Genomic DNA, 23,467 nt, shown 5'->3' with positions numbered 1-23,467 from the left:
AATAAAAAAACAAAACAACATGCAGAACAAATAAAGTGTGCATATATTAAACTTGAATTAAGAAAAAAGAGTCAAAGATATTTATATAAAATGCTGCTTATATAACTTAAAAAATATATATTGGACACCATATTCGCTAATATCGGCTGACTGATATATCGGTCGTCCTCTACACTATATTGTAGTTTATTTATATTAATGTTAATATGGTGATAAACTCTGATCAGCACAATGAGAAAAGTGAATATTTAAAGGGCAAAAATCAGGAATATGTGTGTAACTCATTAGGAGATTAATCAATGAATTGATTCTTGTTACATTGCCTGTGCAGCCAAAGCGTAACCTAGTTTATTCCTCTCTCCCATTGAGCTCCATTTTTATCCACAAATGAATAAAAAAAACATGAATGAGCCACGTCAGGAGACTGTGGGTAACATGTCGCTCCGTTACTATGAACACAGCCATTGTAGTGTTTTATTTTTAACTCACTGAAGCACCAAATGGGAATTAACCTGCAGGCGAAAATAGTTTCTGACAGAAAAAACCCACTATGATCTCCTTTTAGAGATAAAACAGCGGCTGTCAACAGAGCTGCTAAAAGTCGGGATGCATCATAAAGCCTCTTAAAAAGCATCCACTCTGTCTGTCTATGTTAACTGGGAATGATGGTGTGCTAAATGTGGACAGAAATGAGAGTATCCCCTTCTAAAGACCCTAAAAGAAACGGATTAAATGTGATAATTCAGCACATAAATACACAACAAATCTATTTGAATTAAATTGTAATGTCACTGCTGATTAGAGTGAAGTTTTTTATTGAGCTGCTGTAACAGAAAACGTCCCGATTTTGTTAACAGAGGCAAATAAAGTGTTTCTCCAGTGTTTTTTCCATTTGAGGAGGAGAGAAAAGAAGACTGAGTGGGAAAAAAAAGAAGCTTTCAGATGCATCCAAGTTACGGCTTCATGATGATCTGACATCATTTTACAGCCTTTAGGAAATAATAGTGACATTATTCTCTATGTTCATCCTCATCCAACATCGTTAGAGGGGATTGTTTTTAACACACGGCTTCTTTTCTCTCGTCTTGCATTCAGAATTTGGCAAGTGAGTATCGTTGATGATGATAAAGACGTGTTTGAGCTTTGCTGCTTTGTGTATCTGTTTGGTTTTATGTTTGCAAGGTGGTGATTGTTAAATTATCTTTTTTTTTTTTTAATGGCTTGCGGTTTAACTGGATGCAAAGAACGTGTTGAAGCGTTTTGACTTTTACACACATTTTTGAGTTTCGCGCCTTTTACCGAGGAAGGTGAGTTTTTTTTGAAATATGAGTTTTTACTTTTGACGGCAGGAAATGACTTCCCAAAATAGAGCCCGAAATCCATTTCTATGGTCAATATGACCCAGTTCCACATGGTGAAACATGAAGGGAACACATTTCCTGCACTGAAACTGAATACTGGCTTGATGTGTGAATGATTTAACAGAGAAAAACCTTTAATATCTATTAAACTAATACGTTTGCTTGCATGATTATACAAGCTCGTTTTCTTGTTATATCTCGTCATATTCAGCCTCCGACTCCTCACACCCTTCTCTTTCTATGCATGCTTATGTTCAGATTTGTCAAGTCTTGTGACTCTTTTTTTTTTTTTAGGTTTGAAATGGAAAATCTTTAATAATCATTTACAACACAGTATTGAAATTAATCTAATTTATATCCTGGTTAATTTCTGCATGTTGTGAAGCCATTTATAATCAAGACTGCTGCAGTATGTTGTAAATAATCCAGGTAAAGAAAAGTATATGATTGTCTAAATGCTTTATTCATTTAAATCTGTAGAGATTAACTACACATACTGTTCTTACTGTAAGTGCTGTGTCACTTAAAATCAAAATCCAAGATTAAAATACTTCCTGGATCATAAATATTATAGCAGGATTTAACGCTTCCTTGCCAAAAATGTGGTTACAAGCACTAACTGCTGTTGAGCATTTGATAGCTGTAAAAACACCATATACACATTTCCTTTAGCCTGTCTTCTCCCTAATGTGACCCACAGTGTACAAACATGGAAATAATATGCATCATTTTTTAATTTTTGTGCAGCTGATACACATTTTTCTATACATGTGCTTCTTCCAGTTCTCTGCATGCTGCTTCTGTTGCTCTGCGACTGATGTTGCTTGTATTCTGCACGCATGCGTCTAACTACTAATCATAAATGAGTGCTACTGAGTCTAGTAGATCAATCCTTCTGTGTCTCTAAGCCTTTCCTACCTCTCTCTAACTAATCCAAAAGCTTGTACCTGTTATTCTCTTTTTTATTTTTTATTTTATTCCTCCCCACGGAAACGGATCAAAGATGATGTCAGCCGCGGATCAGTTGGAGCGCGATCAGCCGCCCAGCCGTTGTCAGGTGGACTGTTCAGCCAACGTAGCGGCAGGGTGTAGAAACAAGGCCAACTCAGGCCAGAGGAACGGAGAGACTGCGTCATCCTCCCCGGAGAGCGGGAGCTTGAACGGAGACGCAAAGCGAACCGGGAAAAGCCGCCGTCGCAGGAAACGCTCGTCCAACCCCGAGAACCGCCCCGAAGGGAAGGTGGAGGGCAAAGCCAAGAATGAGGAGAAGCCGAATAAAGCTGCGACAGGCCAGAGCCAAGCGCCTGACCCCCGAGCTGCGCTGGTCGGCCTGCAGTCCGAGTGCACCAACGTGTGGTTCGAGCGAAACGTCTACGAGCGAGCGGAGAGTCTCTACCAGAGCCGGCTGGCGAGCTCCTCCAACTCCAACGTGGCCGCCAAGATGAACGGGTCACCTCCAGCTGCTGGGAAACATTCCAACTCTCCGGCATCCACCGCCGCCCCGGCTCAACCCTCAGGAGCGGCGAGTCACCACGGCAACCAGGTGGCCTGCCATCACGTGGCCTGCGAAGAGTCCGCGCAGCCGTCCGTCCCAAACTCTTTGGATCTCCCGCCCGCGTCCAACCGCTCCAGGACACCCAGGACACCCAGGACACCCGATGAAGGGTACCAATCTCTCGCCCCGACTCCTGCGACTCCCGTCAACCAGCAGGCAGCGGTCACGCCGACCAATCGGCAGTCGATTAACGGACTGCCCCGCATCCCAGTGGGGCTGCTGAGAGGCGTTTGGTTGGAGAAACCTCTGTACGACCGCGCCGAAGCAGCCTTCTACCAAAATCTTTACGGCAACAACTCCTCCTCTAAGAGATCCAGCTGCAACTCCGCCACCAGAAGTAGCGACCCGCCTCAAAGCCTTGTAGAAGAAGAAGAGGAGGAGGAGGAAGCGGCGGCGGAAGAGGAAAAAGGAGCAGGCGCGCAGGGTAAAGCAGCGGACAACTTCCACGCTCTGCATCCGATCCAGGAGGAAGAGGAGGAGCCAGCGGGGGCGGCAGCGGTGGCGGCGAAGGAAACCCCCGAGAAAAAAGGTGGAGCATCGGGGTCGGGACTCTGCTACTTCCTCCACCCGGACAGCGAGCGGGTGTGGCTGGACAAGTGGCGGTACGATGATGCGGAGGTCCGTTTCCATGGTTACAGTGGGAGCGAAGCCCCGGCGGCGAAGGCGAAGGCGAAGGGTCGGAGGCCGGAAGCGGACGCCTCATCTGTCGCCTCCGCCGCCCCACTGAGGGACAAGTATGACCAAAAGCCGGAGAACGGAGCCGCTTCAGTTCCTCTTTCATCTTTTTTTAATTTTTTATATCATCGAGTGTTTTATCCCTTTTTTATTATTTATTTAAATGTGTGAAAGATCCCCCGCACCTTCTTCCACCTTTTTAATTTGTTTTCATTCGTCTTGGTTCATTTCTTATTTTCTTGTGGTCTTATTTTAATTTTCCTGGATGATTGTTTGGTTCGATCATTGTTGCGTTTTGTCAAATTTCATTTAAGTTTTATTTTTTGTATGGTCGTGTTGGGTTTGGTCTGTTTGTGGGGAGAGTCGATTTTTTAAAAAACAACATAAAATAAGCAATTTTTAAGATTTTACAGCTAATATATCAAACATGTGAATATATATCCGACTTTAAGTATCATTATTTAAAATAGTTTTTATTAATACAGCTTTTCTTTTTCTATCTTTCTCCCTGACCTCCCGTCTCCGTGTTCATACATCCCTCTCTTCTCCTTTGCTCTCTCCTCTGTAGAAAGATGAGCACCCTCGACTTTCTAGCCCAGGAGAAGATCTGGTTTGATAAACCTCGTTACGACGAGGCCGAGAGACTCTTCTACGAGGGCGCGAACGGCTCCTCACCATCAACGCAGGTACGATCGCAGGCTGAAGTAGTCCAGGGTGAAAAGTTAGTGTGAAAGGATGTGTAAAGGACGACCTGGCAGTTTTACACTGTTTCCAAAATCTATCCGATAGATATCAGCAAGCTAAATATTTCTAAAAGAAAGTTTAAAACTTACTTACTTAGCTTTTCTATCAATCGTCTTCACACTGATTCACTTCTTTTAAAATGTTGTATTGTACTTTATTTTATATATTCTGTTTATTCTCTGTTTTAGCTGCTTTTTCTATGTACTATATTAACATTGCTATCTTTATTTTCCATCTTATATTAGTGGGTTTTTTTCTCTTTTGTTTTAACATTACTTTTTAATGTGAAGCAGTATAATATATAATTTATTTAGTTGTGAAGCACTTTGAGCTGCATTTCTTGTATGAACGATGCTTTACAAATAGTTATTAATATTAATAATAATCCTTTAGTGTATTTGCTATGATTATCCTTTTGAAAGTATCAACTGTATTCTCCACAGCATTAATTTATAATGATATTGATATAAGATCATCTTTTATTATTCACACAATGGGGAAATGTACAGCATTACAGCAGCAAAGTGGATAGCATAAATATAAAGAGCATCAATAAAAAAATAAAGAACAATACATAATAAGTAAGTAAAATAAGCAATATGAACAATATATGAACACAAATAGCAACTATGTGGAGAGGAATATATACCCGAGTTTGATATTGATATTAAACTGATTTTAAACTGAAAACTGAAATCAATATATCACAGTATAAAACGAATGATTGATAATTTATAAATACATTTTCTCCACATTTCAGTTCTTTAATGTTTCTTACACCAAATTACATCTTGACATTTTATGGAGGCAAATTATATTGACTTTATGTCGTGTTCTGAATTTATTCAAGTGATCTGTGAGATGCATAAAACTGGGAGAAAAAAGATTTAAATAATATAGCTAGAAATTACATATTGAATCTGTAGTTTCACTTTCAGTCTTCCTCCAACTGTCTATAAATTAAAGGATGAATCAGCGCTGACCTCTGTTATATAGAAAGTCAAAAGGCAACATGACCTGCTTTAGATTCATGAAACAAAGTCTGAACATACTCCGCTCCTTTTGATCTATCACTTCTATCTTCAAACATTCACCTCTGTTCATCTTCTCTCAGGATGTCGGAGCACCATCCAACACCATCCTGCAAGACATTGCTCGGGCTCGGGAGAACATCCAGAAGTCTCTAGCAGGAGTAAGTATCATTAAATGGATCATATCTGTATTTTTATCTCACATTTCGAAGCTAATTAGCGACACAAGCTAATTAGTCACATTTGATGACTTGCATCGCTTTTAAAAAGTCCATAATATGAATGAAGATTATAATCTCTCCACATTCATGAAGCTGGTGCCAAAACATGAAGGTAACACCAATTATACACATGATGGTGATGTTAATGAGAGACTGAATCTGCTCATTTCTGCTGTGTAATAACAGAATCATCACACTCTTCTCACAGCTTCGCGGCCATTTTATAAAAACTATAGAAACATTTATAAGTGTTTGTGACATTGCTAAATCCATTTACACATAATGAAACACACCTTCAGCTGCTCATGTTTGTCTTGATATCTGAAACCTTGAATGAAAGGCACAGTTTCATGATGATTAATGCATGGAAGTAATGTATTATGCACCACTAAACTCTATCATTCAGACTACTTAAAACACATTTTATACCTTTTTTTTAAGGTAAGACTTCACTAAAATAGGGTTCATGTTGTGTGGACTCCTCTCGGCAATCTGAGGCCAGTAAACTGTTAGTGCAACGTGTCACTGTGACAGTTTTTTTTTCTTCTTTTTTCTCACTCTGACCTTTCATAGCTGCTGCAGATAAGAACATTTGTGTAGTGAATGTTAACACCTGTGGCTCAGTCTACTGAAAATGTGATCTGCTCATGTTTTAAAGGATAAAGCTGGAGTAATACTATGTTTTTCTCACAGTGTGTTCACATATTTACACTTATTATTATTATTAGTTTTTACTCATTTGGTAGACATTTTTATCCAAAGCAAAGTAAAAATTAGGTGAGAGGTGAGAAGCCATTTAGAATAATTACCTCAACATTCAGTCCTGTGTGACACCTGATAACAAAGCTTGCAGATGCTTAGTGCCGAGCAAAGAGAAACAAAACATATTAAGTCAGTACTGTATTGTGTGTGTGTGTGTGTTGCATTGAGGCAACAGTTCCTACTTCCTCTTTTTAGATGTGTTTATAGAGAAGCTGGAATCAAAACAACACTGATTGACTTGCTCACACTGTGTCAGAGGACATTTGCATAAAGTTGAGCCTTTCTCAACTTATACTACTTAGTCGTATAACTTGGTGCTTCTTCTTTTTGTTTCTCTCTATAGCCTCAATCATACATGCAGTCTATTAAATGAGATGTGTAGGAACATTTTTATCGTTGGGTCATGTGTGTATGACAGCAGGGATCGATAATCAGGGAAATCTGTTTTGGTAATATCCCACCTCCAAGATATAAGACTTTCCACTGCAGGAACTTTAGGAGTAATTTTACGGTAATATTCCTGTGTGAGGCTTGAGGTTGACTCGGTGCTGGTTGCGGTTTACTCAAAGCGGGATGTGACGTCAACAGAAAGCGCCAAAATAAGCGCTTATAAACTGTTGCAGAATGATAACGTCACCTCCATAGTCGCTGGGTCCTATCAAAGGCCTGCTCTGCAACGGCTAAGAGGACAGAGTGAGAGGACGTTTCTGTAAAGTTCCCGCATCCTAAATTTTACCCAGAAACTTCCTTTAATGGAAACGGGTCTATAGGAACGTTTCAGGAGAAATGCTGGTAATCTTTACCTTGTTTATGGTTGCTTTGCTAAAACTTTTACAGGTGATTTGTGTCGTAAACTTGTTAAATATTAAACACATTATAAAGAATATTGGCTCCAGACAAAAAACAGCTCCTCACCCGACAAGTTACTGACAATAAAACGAGACATTTTCTGCTGTGTTGCGTTCATCTGGCCCTGCTCCATCATCATCTCTTCTGTTGAGTTTTATAGCATCTATAAGTGCTATAAAACTGCCGTGTGACGCAAAGCCAGGTCTCATTTATAATGAATAGCAGCCGTTACTGTTCCAGCTTTTCACTCATTCATTGTGTGTGTGAACGTCACGTTACTGACCCAAAAAATCCAATGTGAAGACCTTCCTAACACACATTATTCAGCTCCAAGCATATCAGCTGCTGCTACAGATGTAAATGTTTAAAACCAGCTGATCTCAGTGTTTTTTATTACTTTTTGAACAATGGAGCTCTGTGGCCCAACAGAGGAATAAGATATATTTGACCACTCAAACTAATTCATTGTTGTTTTTGGCCTTTTTGTGGGATTGTTAATGTGAAAAATGATCATTTTAACAGACTTAATCTTTTAAAAGTCATGTGATTAATGCTGTCTTGTTGCTGATAGGTTAAAATAATGAGCTTTGTATAGAGATTTTAGTTCAATTGAAAATTAATGAATCTATATGGCACCAAAGAGAGAGAAATATTTGACTACATGGACAATTTGGTTGTTGGTTTTTGGCCTTTTTGTGGTATTTGTATTAATATTAAGAGAGATTTTCACCGTTTAGTCGTTTATGAATTGATCTCTTGTTGCTGATAGGTTCAAATAATTATTAATAATTACTTTGCAAACAGATTTTCTCTATTCTAAAGTAGAAATCGGACTCTTTGTTTAAAATACCTTCCTCTTAGTTTGCAATCATCTGCTTTCACTGATCTCTTCCATAACATTTCCTTATAGTCGCCCTGTTTGCTTTCTATTCTTCACTCCTCTGTAGCACTACTTTCAGTCTTGTGCCTCCTCCCTTTCCCTTGCTTTTCCTTTTTTCATGGCTGAAATCCCTTCCTCCTCCTCCTCCTCTTCCTCCTCCTCCCCTCTCAGCTGAAGACTACACTGTGTAACAGAAGGTCTGATCAGCGTTCCCTGAGCCAACAATCCCAGTTCGTAAGTTCCTCCCCGCCTTGTGTGTCACTGGAAAACAACCACGCTCCACCTTTTTTTCACCTGTGTGTGTGTGTGTGCGTGTGTGCGTGCAGTGTTTCAGAAGCAGATCTCACACAGTTAGCTGCTTATCACCCTTTTATTGTTTTAATATTTCCCTCTGGGTGCGTTTACAGCTGCTGAGCCTCAGTCTGGCTGTAGAGATGGACGCTGGCAGCATGTTGTATATTCACATAAAGGGCTTTGCTTTTCTTTAACAGGCCTGAGTTTGATGAAGACACTAATTGTCTGGTTTGAACATTACATTTTCTTCTTTTCTCTGAGCTGTGTTGACTGGTTTTCCTCTGTGTGTGTTTACAGAGCACCACCAGCAGCAGCCCAGCTGATCAAGGAGAAATCGTCTCACGCATCAAAAGCCTGGAGCTGGAGAACAACAGCTTAAACAAAGGTGGGTTTGTTTTTAAGGCTATTTTTGTCATTTTGTAGATATTATTAGAGCTGCAGCAGAATGCCAAGATTATGTGAGGAGCTTTACAAAAACAAAACTCAATATTAGGTCATTATTTGTCAAATTAAAAATGATTACTGCTTCGTCAATTTTACAGCTTTGCAGTTTTTCTCTATTTCATCATTATAAACTGAATATATTTAGTTTTTTTTATAACTTATATAGATAAAATCTGCAATTGTAAGATAGCTTATGTATCTGCATTAGTCATTTTTTGCTGTTAAATTACAGACTATGTATAGTTAATAAAAACTTTTGTTTCTTTATTATTCTATATATAAAATGTAAGATCAGGACTTTCTACAGATTGGGTTCTGCTGTCTTCTGATCATTTTTTAGTCTTTATATGTCTTGAAAAATTGTTGAATTACTTGGAAAAAAACCATTTTATTTTAAATGATATGATAAAGAAAGAAATAGGTGTGTTTTACTAGATGGAAATTAGAGGATTAATCAATTAATTGTCGTATAACTTTCTGGTGATCACCTACACTAATCAAATAATATAGTAATTTTTTTCAGCAGTAAATATTCATGTACATCTTAACGTATTTGCATCTCAGTGTCTCCTGTTATCTAGAATACTTGATGAAGACTTGATGACGCCGTTATTTTGCTCTAGACTCCTGTTAGGAAAGTTTCACTCAGATATTATTCATCCAAAGAGTCAGTCGTCATCCTTGAAGCCTTTTTTCCCCTCGTAAAAGTGATATAACCATTAAAGCAGAACATAACTGTAGCATCCCTCTCTCCTATCAGGCAGTCCAAGCTGTTAAAAATGATTTTCTACAGCAGATAAGATTTCTCAGACCGTATATTTCATCTTCTCGTCATTCTGTGACGGCAGTAAAGACGTTTTAAAGACACAAAAACACTATAAACTTGTTTTCACTCATCATGATTTCATTTGTATATCCTCTGATGTCAGGTTTCACTGAGCTAACCAAACACTTGAATGAATGATTTGGGGCTTTTGAGAAACCTCCCTCCTCCTCTCTAGCTCCACCCCTGCTATGAAAGCTGGTGTTTCAGTACTTAATGTTTTTTTGTGTTTCTTCTTCAGTGGTGGAGGACTTGAGGGCAGCACTATCCAAACTGGAATGTCGAGTAGCAGTTTTGGAGAAATCGCCCGCAACTGTAACTCCCGCTACTGCACCGGCTCCTGCAGTCCCCTACACAAACGTACGTCTCCTCACATTTATTAATCGTTTTAATTCAGCTTCATAAAGTTAAATAACAAACAAAAGAGCAGTGTGTAAGGAGTGATTGTGTCTACTCTGTTCAGGGCACTACCGTCCAGCAGAAAACCAGCAAACCAGTTGACGAGGAGGAGGATGATGACGATGATATCGACCTGTTCGGCAGCGACGAGGACGATGAAGAGGCAGAGAAACTCAAAGAGCAGAGGTTGAAAGAGTACGCAGACAAGAAAGCCAAGAAGCCCGGCCTCATCGCCAAGTCCTCGATCTTACTGGATGTCAAACCTGTAAGTTACTAACGAAGCTGATCTGCTAAAAAAAATCCAGTGTGGTGCTCACAGGAGCCGAAAAACTGACTGTGTCCCCTGCTCTGCTTCTTTTTAGTGGGATGATGAGACAGACATGGCGAAGCTTGAGGAGTGTGTGCGCTCGGTGCAGGCTGACGGCCTCTTATGGGGGTCGTCCAAACTGGTTCCCGTGGGTTACGGCATCAAGAAGCTCCAGATCGCCTGCGTGGTGGAAGACGACAAGGTGGGGACGGACCTGCTGGAGGAGGAGATCACCAAGTTTGAAGACTATGTGAGTAAACCGCTCAGTACATGAAGTGGTAGCGGTCACACACACACACACACACACACACACACACACAGGAACATGCAAACATCTGGCATTACTGTAATCTAGATGATCTGTTCATGATTTAAGTAAAAACACCAATTCAAGTGTACATTTTGAGTTTTATGCAGCAAATCAGAGGCAGTTTATTTTTACACATTCATATATAAACAAAACCATGATGTCTCTTTTACATCTTTTCCATAAATGCATAATGTGTTTGATGTTTGTTATTATTATTTTGGTATCAAATATCTTTACTGAGAAGCATCAATTAAGTAGACATATTTCAGTCTGTATCAATAAATACAAATTAAAAATATACAAATATAAAACAGTGAGTACATCAGTTATATCGCTCAGTGCATTCCTTGTAAAAATAAATATGTAAATTAAATAAAGAATAACTTTAACCCAGCAGAATAAAAAATGATTAAGCAAATAATAAAATAAACTTAAATAAGAATAAATGCAGTTAAGTATAGGAATAAAATAGTTTTTCCTTATTTTTTTTTACTCTTTAAACTTTAAATTTCTTTGAATATGAATAAAATAAGAGGCAGTTTACATACTTGTAGGATTTAACTTACGAACATAATATTGACAGACTAACAAACTAAAGTAAACTCCACTCTGTTTAATTAAATACACCTAGCACTAATAACTAATACTGTCTAATTAAACATCCTACCTTCATGATTATAATGTTCAGTGTCTGTTTGGAAAGTGGTGATTTAACCTTGCGCCTATTTTAATCCTTATTTTATTTATTTAATCCTATTGACACAAAAAGGGTAGATAAACATTTGAATCTTACCTTCATTATAAAGCAAAAGAAACCAAACAGCAACACAAATTACAGCCTCCAAAATGAACATGCATGAAGGTCGGATCATTGCAGGCTGTGGTATCAGATTGCATTAACTTTAGCTGGGGGCACTTTGCTGCCATGTTGTGGCCGAAATGAGTCATTAACAGGAAGATTATAGTACACACAGCAATTTAAATTAGTTTTGTAAGAGAAATCCCCCTTTTAAAATGTACTCTTAAGTTTTTTAGGTGTTACACTCTTTACTTTTTAAAATCTGTTCCTGTAACTCAAATGTTTCCTTTTTTTGTTTCTATTTCAGATTCAGAGTGTCGACGTAGCAGCGTTCAATAAGATCTGATCCCAGTACGTCTCGTCTTGTCTGTCGTCACGCCTCGTTTCTGCTGATTGTGTCAACGGTTAATCATGATAATAAAAACACTCTTGCACTTAAGTTTCTGTCTCATGAGTATTAATAATTGAGGGAAATGGGGGAAACTGATGGGGGCAGATTGAGGTATAATAGAATAATTTTGGTTTAATTTGTCTGAAGATTTTTTTGATTTGTTTGCAGTACAACGAGATAAAAGGAATAAATTAAACTACAGTTAAAGAAATTCAACACACAGTTGAGTCAGGTGGACTCTAGACCGGACCTGAGCTATTTAACTACATTTACTGACCTGATAATGTCCAGATGTTTTTAATGGTAGATTTGAATCCAAGCCAGACCTCAGTGTTCGGAGGCTGGTTGAAGTTGGTGCTGACCCAGTGCAGAAGGTGGATTTCCTGAAAGTCTTGGTGTAGAGGTTTGTTGAGTTTTGATCCATGGCGAGGATAAAAAACATCCAGGGAGTCATTAAAGATGCAATATGCAGAATTTAGTGGCATCTGGTGAAACAGACTTGGCAGAAATGTAATATAATATTCATAAATATGTTTTAATTTGTGTATAATCACCTGAAAATGAAAATTAGTTTTTGTTACTTATAATTAGTCCTCTATATCTACTTGGGGAGTTTCTGTCTCATGAATATAAATGATTGAAGGGAAATGGGGAAAACTGATGGGGGCAGATTTAGTGATCCAGGTCCAGTTCACCCAAATAAAACACTTCCTTATTGAGCTCTTGAGGTATAAAATGATTATTATTTTGGTTTAATTTGTCTGGATTTAAAGATATTTTCAATTTGTTTGCAGTACAACAAGGTGAAAGGAATAAATTAAACTACATTTAACATCTTTAACATCTCTAAACCACATTAAGTTGTAGAAATGTACTGACCTGATAATGTTGAGGTGTTTTGATGGCCGTCAGATGATGGTGAGCCACACGTCAGGGTACACAGGCTGGTTGAAGTTGGTCCTGACCCAGTGCAGGCCGGGGCTCCTCTGGGAGTCACTGTGTAGAAGCAGAGCAGTCCGTCATTGTGGTCCAGAAACGCCACGATCCTGCAGGACACCGAACACAGAGGGGGAATCATCTCCAACCTGTTAGTGTGGATTTATTAACATTGCTTTACCTCAAAAGACCATTGAGAAAGCCTAATTTATAACGGTGTCGAGTAGCATTAACAGCAACACACAAAACAATATTAGGTAAAAGAAAGAAAGAAAATGAAATATTAGGGAAAAATGATATAAAAAAGTAAAACCACTATAAACGGCAGCTGACAAAATAATATCACCTTAATGTTCATTTAGTAGTTTGAGCTTTTAAAACAATGCTTTGTAAATTTCTGACTTATTTGTGCATTATAATTTATTATAAAACACACTTATTGATTATTTATCACACAAATGTTCATGATAAGTGAGTTTATTTTATTCTGGGTTAGTGTGCCACTGTAAGATGTACTGACTTTAATTGTCCACTAGATGGAGCTGTTACTATTCACCTGGTAATTTAAGCAGGCTGAGTAGTAAATGTAAATATTCTCAGGACGGTCAGTAGATAGAAAAAGACAACATAAAGTTACACTGGATGAAGATGAAGTGGTGAAGTGTGCTCCGACTGCAGAGGTGGACCAACTAGCAAAAAGCAGCTAACTTTTTTGAGGACTGAAAAGTGACCCAAAGAAAAACTGAACACACCATCCTGTAAAAAATTAAATAAATAAATACACTAAGGTTCGTCTCAGCTGTCCAATCGAGATAAACAGACCCACTATATTCATGATGTTCATCGCTGGATCTACCATATGAGTTAGTGTCAAAGTTAAGTCTCATGATCGACTGTTTTATTTGTCGATTTGACAGCTGGGGCCAAGTGATTATTGATTATCAGGCCACAATGCACTGTGGGTATGTTGTATCAATGAGTGTGAGGGTAAAATAATGATTAACTAGTGGATAATAGACATCGCCAGGGGTAACCAAAAGCCCAGTGGGGGGGCCAAAAGAAAGAAAGAAAGAAAGAAAGAAAGGAAACAGAAACAAAAGAAGCAGCCACAATAAAAAAAAAAAGTAAGTCGCTTTATCAAAAAAGCTAAAACTGAAGAAGATTGGAACATAAATTAATTATTTTGGAGGGTTTTTCTTTGAGCTACAGAGCCTAAAGGGCCTTTGGTGTTACTAATCCAGCCTATAATCTTGACTATATTGCATATTATTGTCCATGTTCAGGACCTAACTGTGGCCTCAGACCAGCATTTCATCTAATATACTGTATAAAATATGTTTCTTTGGGATATCCTTGTAACTTTATATTCTACGCTAACTACACATGTAGATATTTCAGTAGGTAGGTAACTTTATACAGCGGTCCTTTGAGCTAGAAGAAAAAAAAAGTTGTATTTTACTTGATTATATATATTCTATTTATTTAATTTTTAACTTTTACTGTCATTTTATTTTACTATTTCCAATTATTACTACTTTAGTTTCCATCTTATATTACATTAATGTCTCTTTTTCTTTGTTTTACCTTTTTTTTAAACATTGTTTTATGTTCCTTTTAGGCCATTTTAATGTGAAGCACTTGTGTGTAATTTCTATTATTTTGAAGCACTTTGAGCTGCATTTATTGTATAAAAAGGTGCTATACAAGTAATTATTATCATTAAATGTTAACTTCAGCAAGCTATAGTGGTCACAATAACAATGCTAACATACAGAGATGGTTAGCAGGCTGATGGGAATACTGGTAGTTTCTGACCTGATGATGGAGCTAGAGCTAGATGTAAAGTCAGGGGATCACCAAACTTATTTCAATTCATCCTGAGGGGAACGTGAATGTTTGTAGCCAATTTCATGCCAATCCATCCAATAGTTGTTCAAATATTCTACTTAAAACCACACACATACTGGGGTTAAATATAGAGTATAAGAGTATTACAGTCACGAGGGAAACATCACCTGGGAAATATCTGCAGCAAACTTTGTGTTGATCCATCTCGTAAACATTGAAATATTTTACTGGATAACTAAAAACTTGCTGAAGGAAAAGTCTGGATATCTCCACAGTCTTCTAGTGTTTATCCTCTAGAGATCAAAAGTAGAGAAGAAACAAACTTTAATGGCAATCCATCAAATATTTGTGGAGATATTTTTCAGTCTGTAGCAAAAAGTAATGAAGTGACCAACAACGAGACCGTTATCACAATCCCAAGAGGCAAAGTCTGCAAATCACAAAATATAGATACATAAACAATCAACTAAAACCCCAAAAGAAAACAAGACAAATACAAAATGTGCACTGAAGCAACATTTTTCAGTAAACTAGTTAAAATTACTTTTTAAAGGACAAGTTCACAGTTTTTCCATTTCCCTTAAAACAGTAATCAAGCATCCAAATAAACATTGCAATAGGTTTGTCATGCTATAATCATTCCTCCTGTTCATACTGAGCATTAAAAGACAAAATCCACACTCCTCCTTTTTTGCAAAAATGTATTTAAAAGTTTATCTGAAGCTAATATGAAGCTTCAGCCGTCCGAATGAGTCAAATCAAATAGATATCTTTCAACGTTATAGTCTTTTTAGTGCCAAAGTCCCTCTTTATGTTACTATACTTCCACCACAGCTCAACAGGGAAACACAATGTCAAAGTCAATTTTTTTATAAAGCACAATTACAATATCCGAGGTGGACCAATGTGCTAAACAGGCTTAAAAACCACTAAGAACAATAGACAAAAATAATAAGAAAACAATGATGTCTAAAGTAAGTCAAGTGAATGCCGATGAGAAGAGGGTCGGTCTTTAGCAGCGACTTTTCTTCAGTTCTTATATGAACAGATAAACTTCTCCAACCGAGGCAAAAAGGCTCGGTCCCCTCATTTTTACGAGCCGATACATCCAGTGGAAGACCTCAGTGCTTTTCTCTGGAGTACGAGAATATAAAAGTTCAGCTAAAATAAAAGTGGAGCCAACCCTTTTAAAACGTTAAAAACAAGCAATAAAAGTCTTAAAAATCAATCCTGAGCCACACAGGAAGCCAGCGGAGGAGGGAAGCTGATACCAGAGTTATATGATCCCTCTTTCTTTTACTAGTTAAAACACAAGCTGCTGCATTTTGAGAACATATGAGGTTTTTGTTCCTCTTCATGTTGTCCTCCGTCTACACACGGTTGCAGCTTGTCAATTAACTGTGAAGCACTTTGACATTAACCTGTATGAAAGGTGCTTTATAATGAAAGTTTCATTGATTGATTGATTGATTGGGAAAATCAAGTTTTGGACAACAGAACTTGTGTTTATCAAAGGAGCTGTCGGAAATCAAACCAAGATTTTTAACAACAGATCGATTAAAAAATACTAAACCAAAATGAACTGAAAATGTCTTATTTTCATTAAAGATGAGAAAGTTTAAATCCATCCATGTTTTAATGTGACAAAGAGGGAATTTTGCTCTAAAAAAGTCTTTAAATGTGGAAGATTTTCACTTTATTTGATTAACTGCTGAAGATAATTTGTTTCAAGTTTTAAGACATTTGAAAAACTGTGAAACTATCCTTTAAGTCAATAGTTCCCAACCTTTTTTTTGAGGGACCCATATTATTACCATTATAAACTTTGGCTTTTATCTCGTGATATATATTTTTAAACTTTTCTATAGTAATTTAGTTATTTATCTATTTTAAAATAAATGAATAAACTTTTAATGTAACCCTTAAATTAAGTTGTTTTTGTCACATAAATGAATTAAATGCTGACTCATCTATATTTAACACATTAAAATGATCACACCCCTTAAAATCAAGGGCTTGATCTAACGTCAAGCTTCTCAATAATGGACACACATGTAAAAATAACAGGTCAGATCTGCGTTCGGCTGCGTTTCACATCTGATTTCCTCTCTGTTGTTTGACTTTATGAACTGAACTGTTGTATTGTTTGTGTGTGTGTCTGCACTTTTATTATATTTACTTTGTTCCTGAGGGACCTTGGTATGCCGGAGATGTAAACAAAAAGAAAAAGAACATTTTAATCTAATTCAGACCTTAGAATTCACCTTTTTTTGTCAAAGCAAGTCACAAAAAACACTTTTATTTTCCCTCCTGTGGGAACTTAAAACTCCAAAAACAAAAAAGGTTGATTTGCATTGGAAACAAATAAAACTGTTCTACCTCACTGACACACTTTTGATTCTCTTCCCTCAAGAAAAACAAGCTTTAAAAGACTCGATACTGCATTTAATGGCTTGTTAAAAATCAGTTTTTTCGGTAGTGACCTGGGAGCTGAATAGTTACCACACATACCACAGCGCTCCTACGGATCCTTAACAAGTCTTATATTAGATTTCCAGTATTTATAAAAGGTCGTTAAATGTCTTTAAACTCACCATTCCTGCCAAAATTGACCCGCTTTGGTTTGACGGTTTAAAAAGCATCAGGTATAAATTATCACTAAATTCTGTCTTAGACCTTTTAAGCCAACTTTACTCCAACTTTTATAACACATATTATTTCAGACATTAAGCTCAATAAGCCTAATTTCAATGAAACTATCATTTTTAGTTAACGCCTGTTGTCCTGCCTTAAAATGAACCTGAGGGCAACAGGAGGATTAAAAAGTCTTGTTTTTAATTATGGTAAGTCTTCAGTTTTGAGGCAGTGCCTGGTTGCATGAGAACTAATAATAACAGTGTTGTCAAAATTAACAATTCCAAGCAAATTATAATTAAAAATGTCCTTATTTAATTAAAATGCTGCTTCTGCTTTTTTTATTTTTCAAACACAGCGTAACAGTGGGACACACTTCATTGCATTTACCATTAATTTGATGACTTTATGTCATTTTACATTTATTGGAGATACAAAAACATCCTTGTTGTTATTTATATTTATTTAAATTTATATTAATATCAAAAAATGTAAACAAAAGTTCCCGCACACTGTCTCGCTCACTGTTGTTTATTAAGTTACTGTTACGTTTAAGCCTCAGACCTTCATCAGGCAGCATTTCCACACTTTAATATATAAACATAGCACAAAAAGTAAGGAAATTTGAGTTCTTAGCAATTCATCTTATACCGTTGTAAAGCCTGTTTATTTCCCTTTTAAATGGAGCCACATTTGTAAGGAACATGCATTTGTGGGATGAGCAGCAGAGCTGAGTATCTTCTCTGCCTTCTTTGGTGAAGGCAGTGTGATGGTGTGGAGCGGCATCTCCCTCACTGGGAAAACGAGGCTTGTCATCATTGGAGGCAATCTCAATGCAGAGAGATATCAAGATGAGATTCTGCAACCAGTGGCAATCCCATATCTCCAGAGTCTGGGACCGAACTCTATCCTCCAAGATGACAACGCTCGCCCCCCACAGAGCAGGGTTTAGTTGCCAGTTTGTTGTGGCTGTGTATGGTTCTTCCACACACTACTGAGGCTCCTGTTTGTTAAATGAATACATTGTTATATTGCCAATATGTCTTGCTTCTTCAGACTTCAGTCATCCAATCCACCAAACAACACCAAACAAGAGTCAATAGCAGAATAAGCTGTTCAGCATTGGCAGAGAAGATTTGGCACAACCCAAACACTCAGCTCTGCTGCTCATCCCACTAATGCATGTATCTTACAAATGTGGCTCCATTTAAAAGGGAACGGTATGAGATTTATTCCCAAGAAGCATTGTTACAACAAAGAAATGATCTACCAAACACACATTGCCTTACTTTTTGTGCTATGTTTAGATACATACAAGAGCTGACTCAAACATCCAATGAGAGGACATGAAAATCAGGTCTATCACCATTAATATGAGCTACTTTTGTATAGTTAACATCAGCAGTGAAAGAGACAAACGAAGACATTGGAGCCACCTCAGTTACAGGTACTCATACATTCTGCTTTACATACACAATCTTATTCACAAATGGCCTAACTAACCTTGGTTGTGTGGATCTCATTTCAAACTACTAACTGACTCTACTAAACTGCATAAAAGCCACATTTGAAATATTTACTTTTCAGCTGAGCGCCGTGAGGACAGTCAGCAGTAAATGAGACTGAAGAGATCATTGGAGACACCTGCAGCTACAGGTACTCATACTTTCCAATTAACCCTTTAAGACATTTGCCTATAACCAACATGTTGCCCCTGGTTATGTATAACTCATTTCAGACAACATTCTGACTTTTAAGGTCAACAACGAATGGCAGCTCAGCAGAAAACAACAGACAAAACCAGAAAGAGGAATGGAAACTTCAGAAGAGCATGGACAGCTGCACACCAAGTCACACATGCAGTTCCATTTGATACACCTCACATGGATTTAGTCTGTATTTCCTGCTCTGCTGTTATGTTTCCTTGGGAGACATATAATTGCATGTATTATATAAATTCTGTATAAAGATGAACCTATCTTCTGTCAACAATCCCTAAACCCTCTTTTTTACTCTTTACCTTATATGTAGTCACATACATTTCTATGCTTCACTTTATCTCTGTGCCTCATCAGTGTGTAGGGGGAGACCTTCATATACAAATATACATTGTTCTCACTGCTTTAATCTATGAGCGTGTGTCTGTTGGCAAGTAAACATGCTGCAGCGCCCAACGGGTGCATTGTTCTAGTTGGATGAATGGACCATTATATGACGCAATAATAAGTTCCTACTGTTTCACTTTCACTCGTTCACGGATGTAGGTATTAAATAAAGTCCAGATATTATCCTATCAGTCCTAAGGACAGCTCGCTGTGATCGTATAGTGGTTAGTACTCTGCGTTGTGGTCGCAGCAACCCCGGTTCGAATCCGGGTCACGGCAGTTTTTTTTTAAGGATTATTGCTGCTCCTGCACAAAGTTATAAAGAAGTGTTTGATGATGGCGTAGTTGAAGATTATTCACTACAGGCTTTGAAGGAGTTGCTACCTTATAATCACAACAGAGCATTAGAGCAGGTTGTCACAAACTGATTAAATATCCTACAGTAGCATCATCCAAGTGAACAAGGCAACTTTTTTCTTACTTTTGCTCCAATAGGGAAACTGTGTGTATATTATATTGCACCACATATAGTGCATCTACAGTCACCAGCCTCTTTATTAGCTACACCTGTGCAATCTAATTCAGTCCAATACAACAGTTGTGATATAAACTCTACATTTATGAAGTTTAGACATTTTCAGTTTTTGCTGACATTGTCAAAAAGGTGATGATTCTGCTTTTATGTTTATTATTGAGGTCATGAGTATTAATAATTGAAGGGAAATGGGGAAACAGAGTAATAGAATCATTTTGGTTTAGTTTGTCTGAATTTTAATCAGGACCTGAGCTATTTAACTACATTTACTAACCTGATAATGTCCAGGTGTTTTTAATGGTAGATTTGAATCCAAGCCAGGCCTCAGGGTTCGGAGGCTGGTTGAAGATGGTGCTGACCCAGTGCAGAAGGTGGACTCCATTGAAAGTCTCTGTGTAGAGGCAGAGCAGTCCTTCATTGTGGTTCAAGAAACACCCTGATCCTGCAGGACACCGAGCACGACGACTTGTTTCTGTGGATGAAAGCAAAGAGAAGGTGCTGTATTTGATCCATGGAGATAAATATATAATGAAAAAAAAATACATATACATTTATTGGAAATACAAAAACATTGTTTACATATTTTGGATGATGCTACTGTAGGATGTTTAATCAGTTTGTGACAACCTGCTCTAATGCTCTGTTGTGATGATCAGGTAGAAACACTTTCTTCAAAGCCTGTAGTTAATAATCTTCAACTATGCCATCATCAAACACTTCTTTATAACTTTGTGCAGGAGCAGCAATAATCTTTAAAAAAAAATGCCGTGACCCGGATTCGAACCGGGGTTGCTGCGACCACAACGCAGAGTACTAACCACTATACGATCACAGCGAGCTGTCGTTAGGACTGATAGGATAATATCTGGACTTTATTTAATACCTACATCCTGAAAGAGTGAAAGTGAAAGAGGAGGAATTTGTTATTGCGTCATATAATGGTCCATTCATCTGATAACATGTTAACTATACGAAAGTAGCTCATATTAATGGTGATAGACCTGATTGTCATGTCCTCTCATTGGATGATTGAGTCAGCCTTTGTATGTATCTTTATATTAAAGTGTGGAAATGCTGCATGATGAAGATCTGAGAGGCTTTTAACGTAACAGTAACTTAATAAACAACAGTGAGGGAGACAGTGTGCAGAGGCTTTTGTTTACATTTTTAGATATCAATATACATTTAAATAAATATAAATATTAACAGGGATGTTTTTGTATCTCCAATAAATGTATATATCATTTTTTTCATTATATATTTATCTCCATGGATCAAATACACCACCTTCTCTTTGCTTTCATCCACAGAAACAAGTCGTCGTGCTCGGTGTCCTGCAGGATCAGGGTGTTTCTTGAACCACAATGAAGGACTGCTCTGCCTCTACACACAGACTTTCAATGGAATCCACCTTCTGCACTGGGTCAGCACCATCTTCAACCAGCCTCCGAACCCTGAGGTCTGGCTTGGATTCAAATCTACCATTAAAAACACCTGGACATTATCAGGTCAGTAAATGTAGTTAAATAGCTCAGGTCCTGATTAAAATTCAGACAAACTAAACTAAAATGATTCTATTACACCTCAAGAGATAAATAAGTAACGGATTCAGGAACTTGACCTCACAGGACCTGGAGCTAGATCACTAAATCTGCCTGAATCTGTTTCCCCCATTTCCCTTCAATTATTAATACTCATGACCTCAGTAATAAACATAAAAGCAGAATCATCACCTTTTTGACAATGTCAGCAAAAACTGAAAATGTATAAACTTCATAAAAGTAGAATTTATATCAGAGCTGTCGTATTGGATTGAATTAGATTGCACAGGTGTAGCTAATAAAGAGGCCTGTGACTGTAGATGCACTATATGTGATGCAATATAATATACACAATGTTTCCCTATTGGAGAAAAAGTAAGAAAAAAGTTGCCTTATTCACTTGGATGATGCTACTGTAGGATATTTAATCAGCTTGTGACAACCTGCTCTAATGCTCTGTTGTGATTATCAGGTAGCAACTCCTTCTTCAAAGCCTGTAGTTAATAATCTTCAGCTACGCCACTGAGAAACACTTCTTTATAACTTTGTGCAGGAGCTGCAATAATCCTTAAAAAAAACCTGCCGTGACCCGGATTCGAACCGGGGTTGCTGCGACCACAACGCAGAGTACTAACCACTATACGATCACAGCGAGCTGTCCTTAGGACTGATAGGATAATATCTGGACTTTATTTAATACCTACATCCGTGAAAGAGTGAAAGTGAAACAGTAGGAACTTATTATTGCGTCATATAATGGTCCATTCATCCAACTAGAACAATGCACCCGTTGGGCGCTGCAGCATGTTTACTTGCCAACAGACACACGCTCTTGATTAAAGCAGTGAGAACAATGTATATTTGTATATGAAGGTCTCCCCCTACACACTGATGAGGCACAGAGATAAAGTGAAGCATAGAAATGTATGTGACTACATATAAGGTAAAGAGTAAAAAAGAAACCCAATGGAGAACTTGCCATACAAAGGTTTAGGGATTGTTGACAGAAGATAGGTACATCTTTATACAGAATTTATATAATACATGCAATTATATGTCTCCCAAGGAAACATAACAGCAGAGCAGGAAATGCAGACTAAATCCATGTGAGGTGTATCAAATGGAACTGCATGTGTGACTTGGTGTGGAGCTGTCCATGCTCTTCTGAAGTTTTCATTCCTCTTTCTGGTTTTTCAACTACGCCATCATCAAACACTTTATAACTGTGTGCAGGAGCTGTGGTGATCCTCAAAAGAAAACTGCCGTGACCCGGATTCGAACCGGGGTTGCTGCGACCACAACGCAGAGTACTAACCACTATACGATCACAGCGAGCTGTCGTTAGGACTGGTAGGATAATATCTGGACTTTATTTAATACCTACATCCTGAAAGAGTGAAAGTGAAAGAGGAGGAATTTATTATTGCGTCATATAATGGTCCATTCATCTGATAACATGTTAACTATACAAAAGTAGCTCATATTAATGGTGATAGACCTGATTGTCATGTCCTCTCATTGGATGATTGAGTCAGCCTTTGTATGTATCTTTATATTAAAGTGTGGAAATGCTGCATGATGAAGATCTGAGAGGCTTAAACGTAACAGTAACTTAATAAACAACAGTGAAGGAGACAATGTGCAGAGGCTTTTGTTTACATATTTCGATATCAATTTAAATTGAAATAAATATAAATATTAACAGGGACTGGTGTTCCTAATATTTTGTCCCTCTCATGTATGTTAATGGTTTGGACAAAATATTAGGAACACCATTCAATATAATGCACCCTAGTACACCACTATCACCTACTATGACGTCAATAATAAACATAAAGTAAAATGATCACCTTCCTGACAATGTTAACAAAATGACAATGTATAAACTTCATAAATGTAGAATTTATAGCAGAGCTGTTGTATTCAGGGTATCTGCATATTTTTTAAGATCAAATTTAATGACATTTAAGGCTTTTTTACAGACTCTTTAACAACCTGTTAGGAGCATCATTGGTTAAGGTGG

General features: G+C 37.6%; 1 protein-coding gene and 4 non-coding genes across 5 annotated transcripts; 2 read left to right on the top strand and 3 right to left on the bottom strand.

Annotated features, from left to right (window-relative positions):
- Positions 1-2,358: 2,358 nt before the first annotated feature.
- Positions 2,359-11,893, top strand: LOC133985261 (uncharacterized). The gene is made up of 9 exons (XM_062424859.1): positions 2,359-3,725; positions 4,160-4,277; positions 5,450-5,527; positions 8,250-8,312; positions 8,670-8,757; positions 9,881-9,999; positions 10,103-10,303; positions 10,401-10,595; positions 11,762-11,893. The coding sequence occupies exons 1-9, from the start codon at positions 2,365-2,367 to the stop codon at positions 11,798-11,800; spliced, it is 2,262 nt and encodes a 753-aa protein (XP_062280843.1). The 5' UTR covers positions 2,359-2,364; the 3' UTR covers positions 11,801-11,893.
- A 7,682-nt stretch (positions 11,894-19,575) lies between these two features.
- trnah-gug (transfer RNA histidin (anticodon GUG)) lies at positions 19,576-19,647 on the top strand. Its single transcript has one exon. It is a non-coding gene; the product is annotated as a tRNA-His (tRNA).
- Positions 19,648-20,666: 1,019 nt separating this feature from the next.
- trnah-gug (transfer RNA histidin (anticodon GUG)) lies at positions 20,667-20,738 on the bottom strand. Its single transcript has one exon. It is a non-coding gene; the product is annotated as a tRNA-His (tRNA).
- A 1,286-nt stretch (positions 20,739-22,024) lies between these two features.
- trnah-gug (transfer RNA histidin (anticodon GUG)) lies at positions 22,025-22,096 on the bottom strand. Its single transcript has one exon. It is a non-coding gene; the product is annotated as a tRNA-His (tRNA).
- Positions 22,097-22,704: 608 nt separating this feature from the next.
- On the bottom strand, positions 22,705-22,776 carry trnah-gug (transfer RNA histidin (anticodon GUG)). The gene has a single exon. It is a non-coding gene; the product is annotated as a tRNA-His (tRNA).
- Between the last annotated feature and the right edge of the window lie 691 nt (positions 22,777-23,467).

This window comes from Scomber scombrus, chromosome 8 (genome assembly GCF_963691925.1).
Source record: "Scomber scombrus chromosome 8, fScoSco1.1, whole genome shotgun sequence".
Taxonomy (NCBI): Eukaryota; Metazoa; Chordata; class Actinopteri; order Scombriformes; family Scombridae; genus Scomber; species Scomber scombrus.
The sequence above is the reverse complement of the archived record's forward strand: the minus strand, read 5'-3'. Positions and strand labels throughout refer to the sequence as shown.

Coding starts and splice junctions, on each gene's coding strand:
- LOC133985261 (XM_062424859.1), top strand. CDS start 2,365: ATGATGTCAGCCGCGGATCAGTTGGAGCGCGATCAGCCGCCCAGCCGT. Junction 8,313..8,669: donor TGAGCCAACAATCCCAGTTC/GTAAGTTCCTCC, acceptor GTGTGTTTACAG/AGCACCACCAGCAGCAGCCC. Junction 10,000..10,102: donor CTGCAGTCCCCTACACAAAC/GTACGTCTCCTC, acceptor TACTCTGTTCAG/GGCACTACCGTCCAGCAGAA.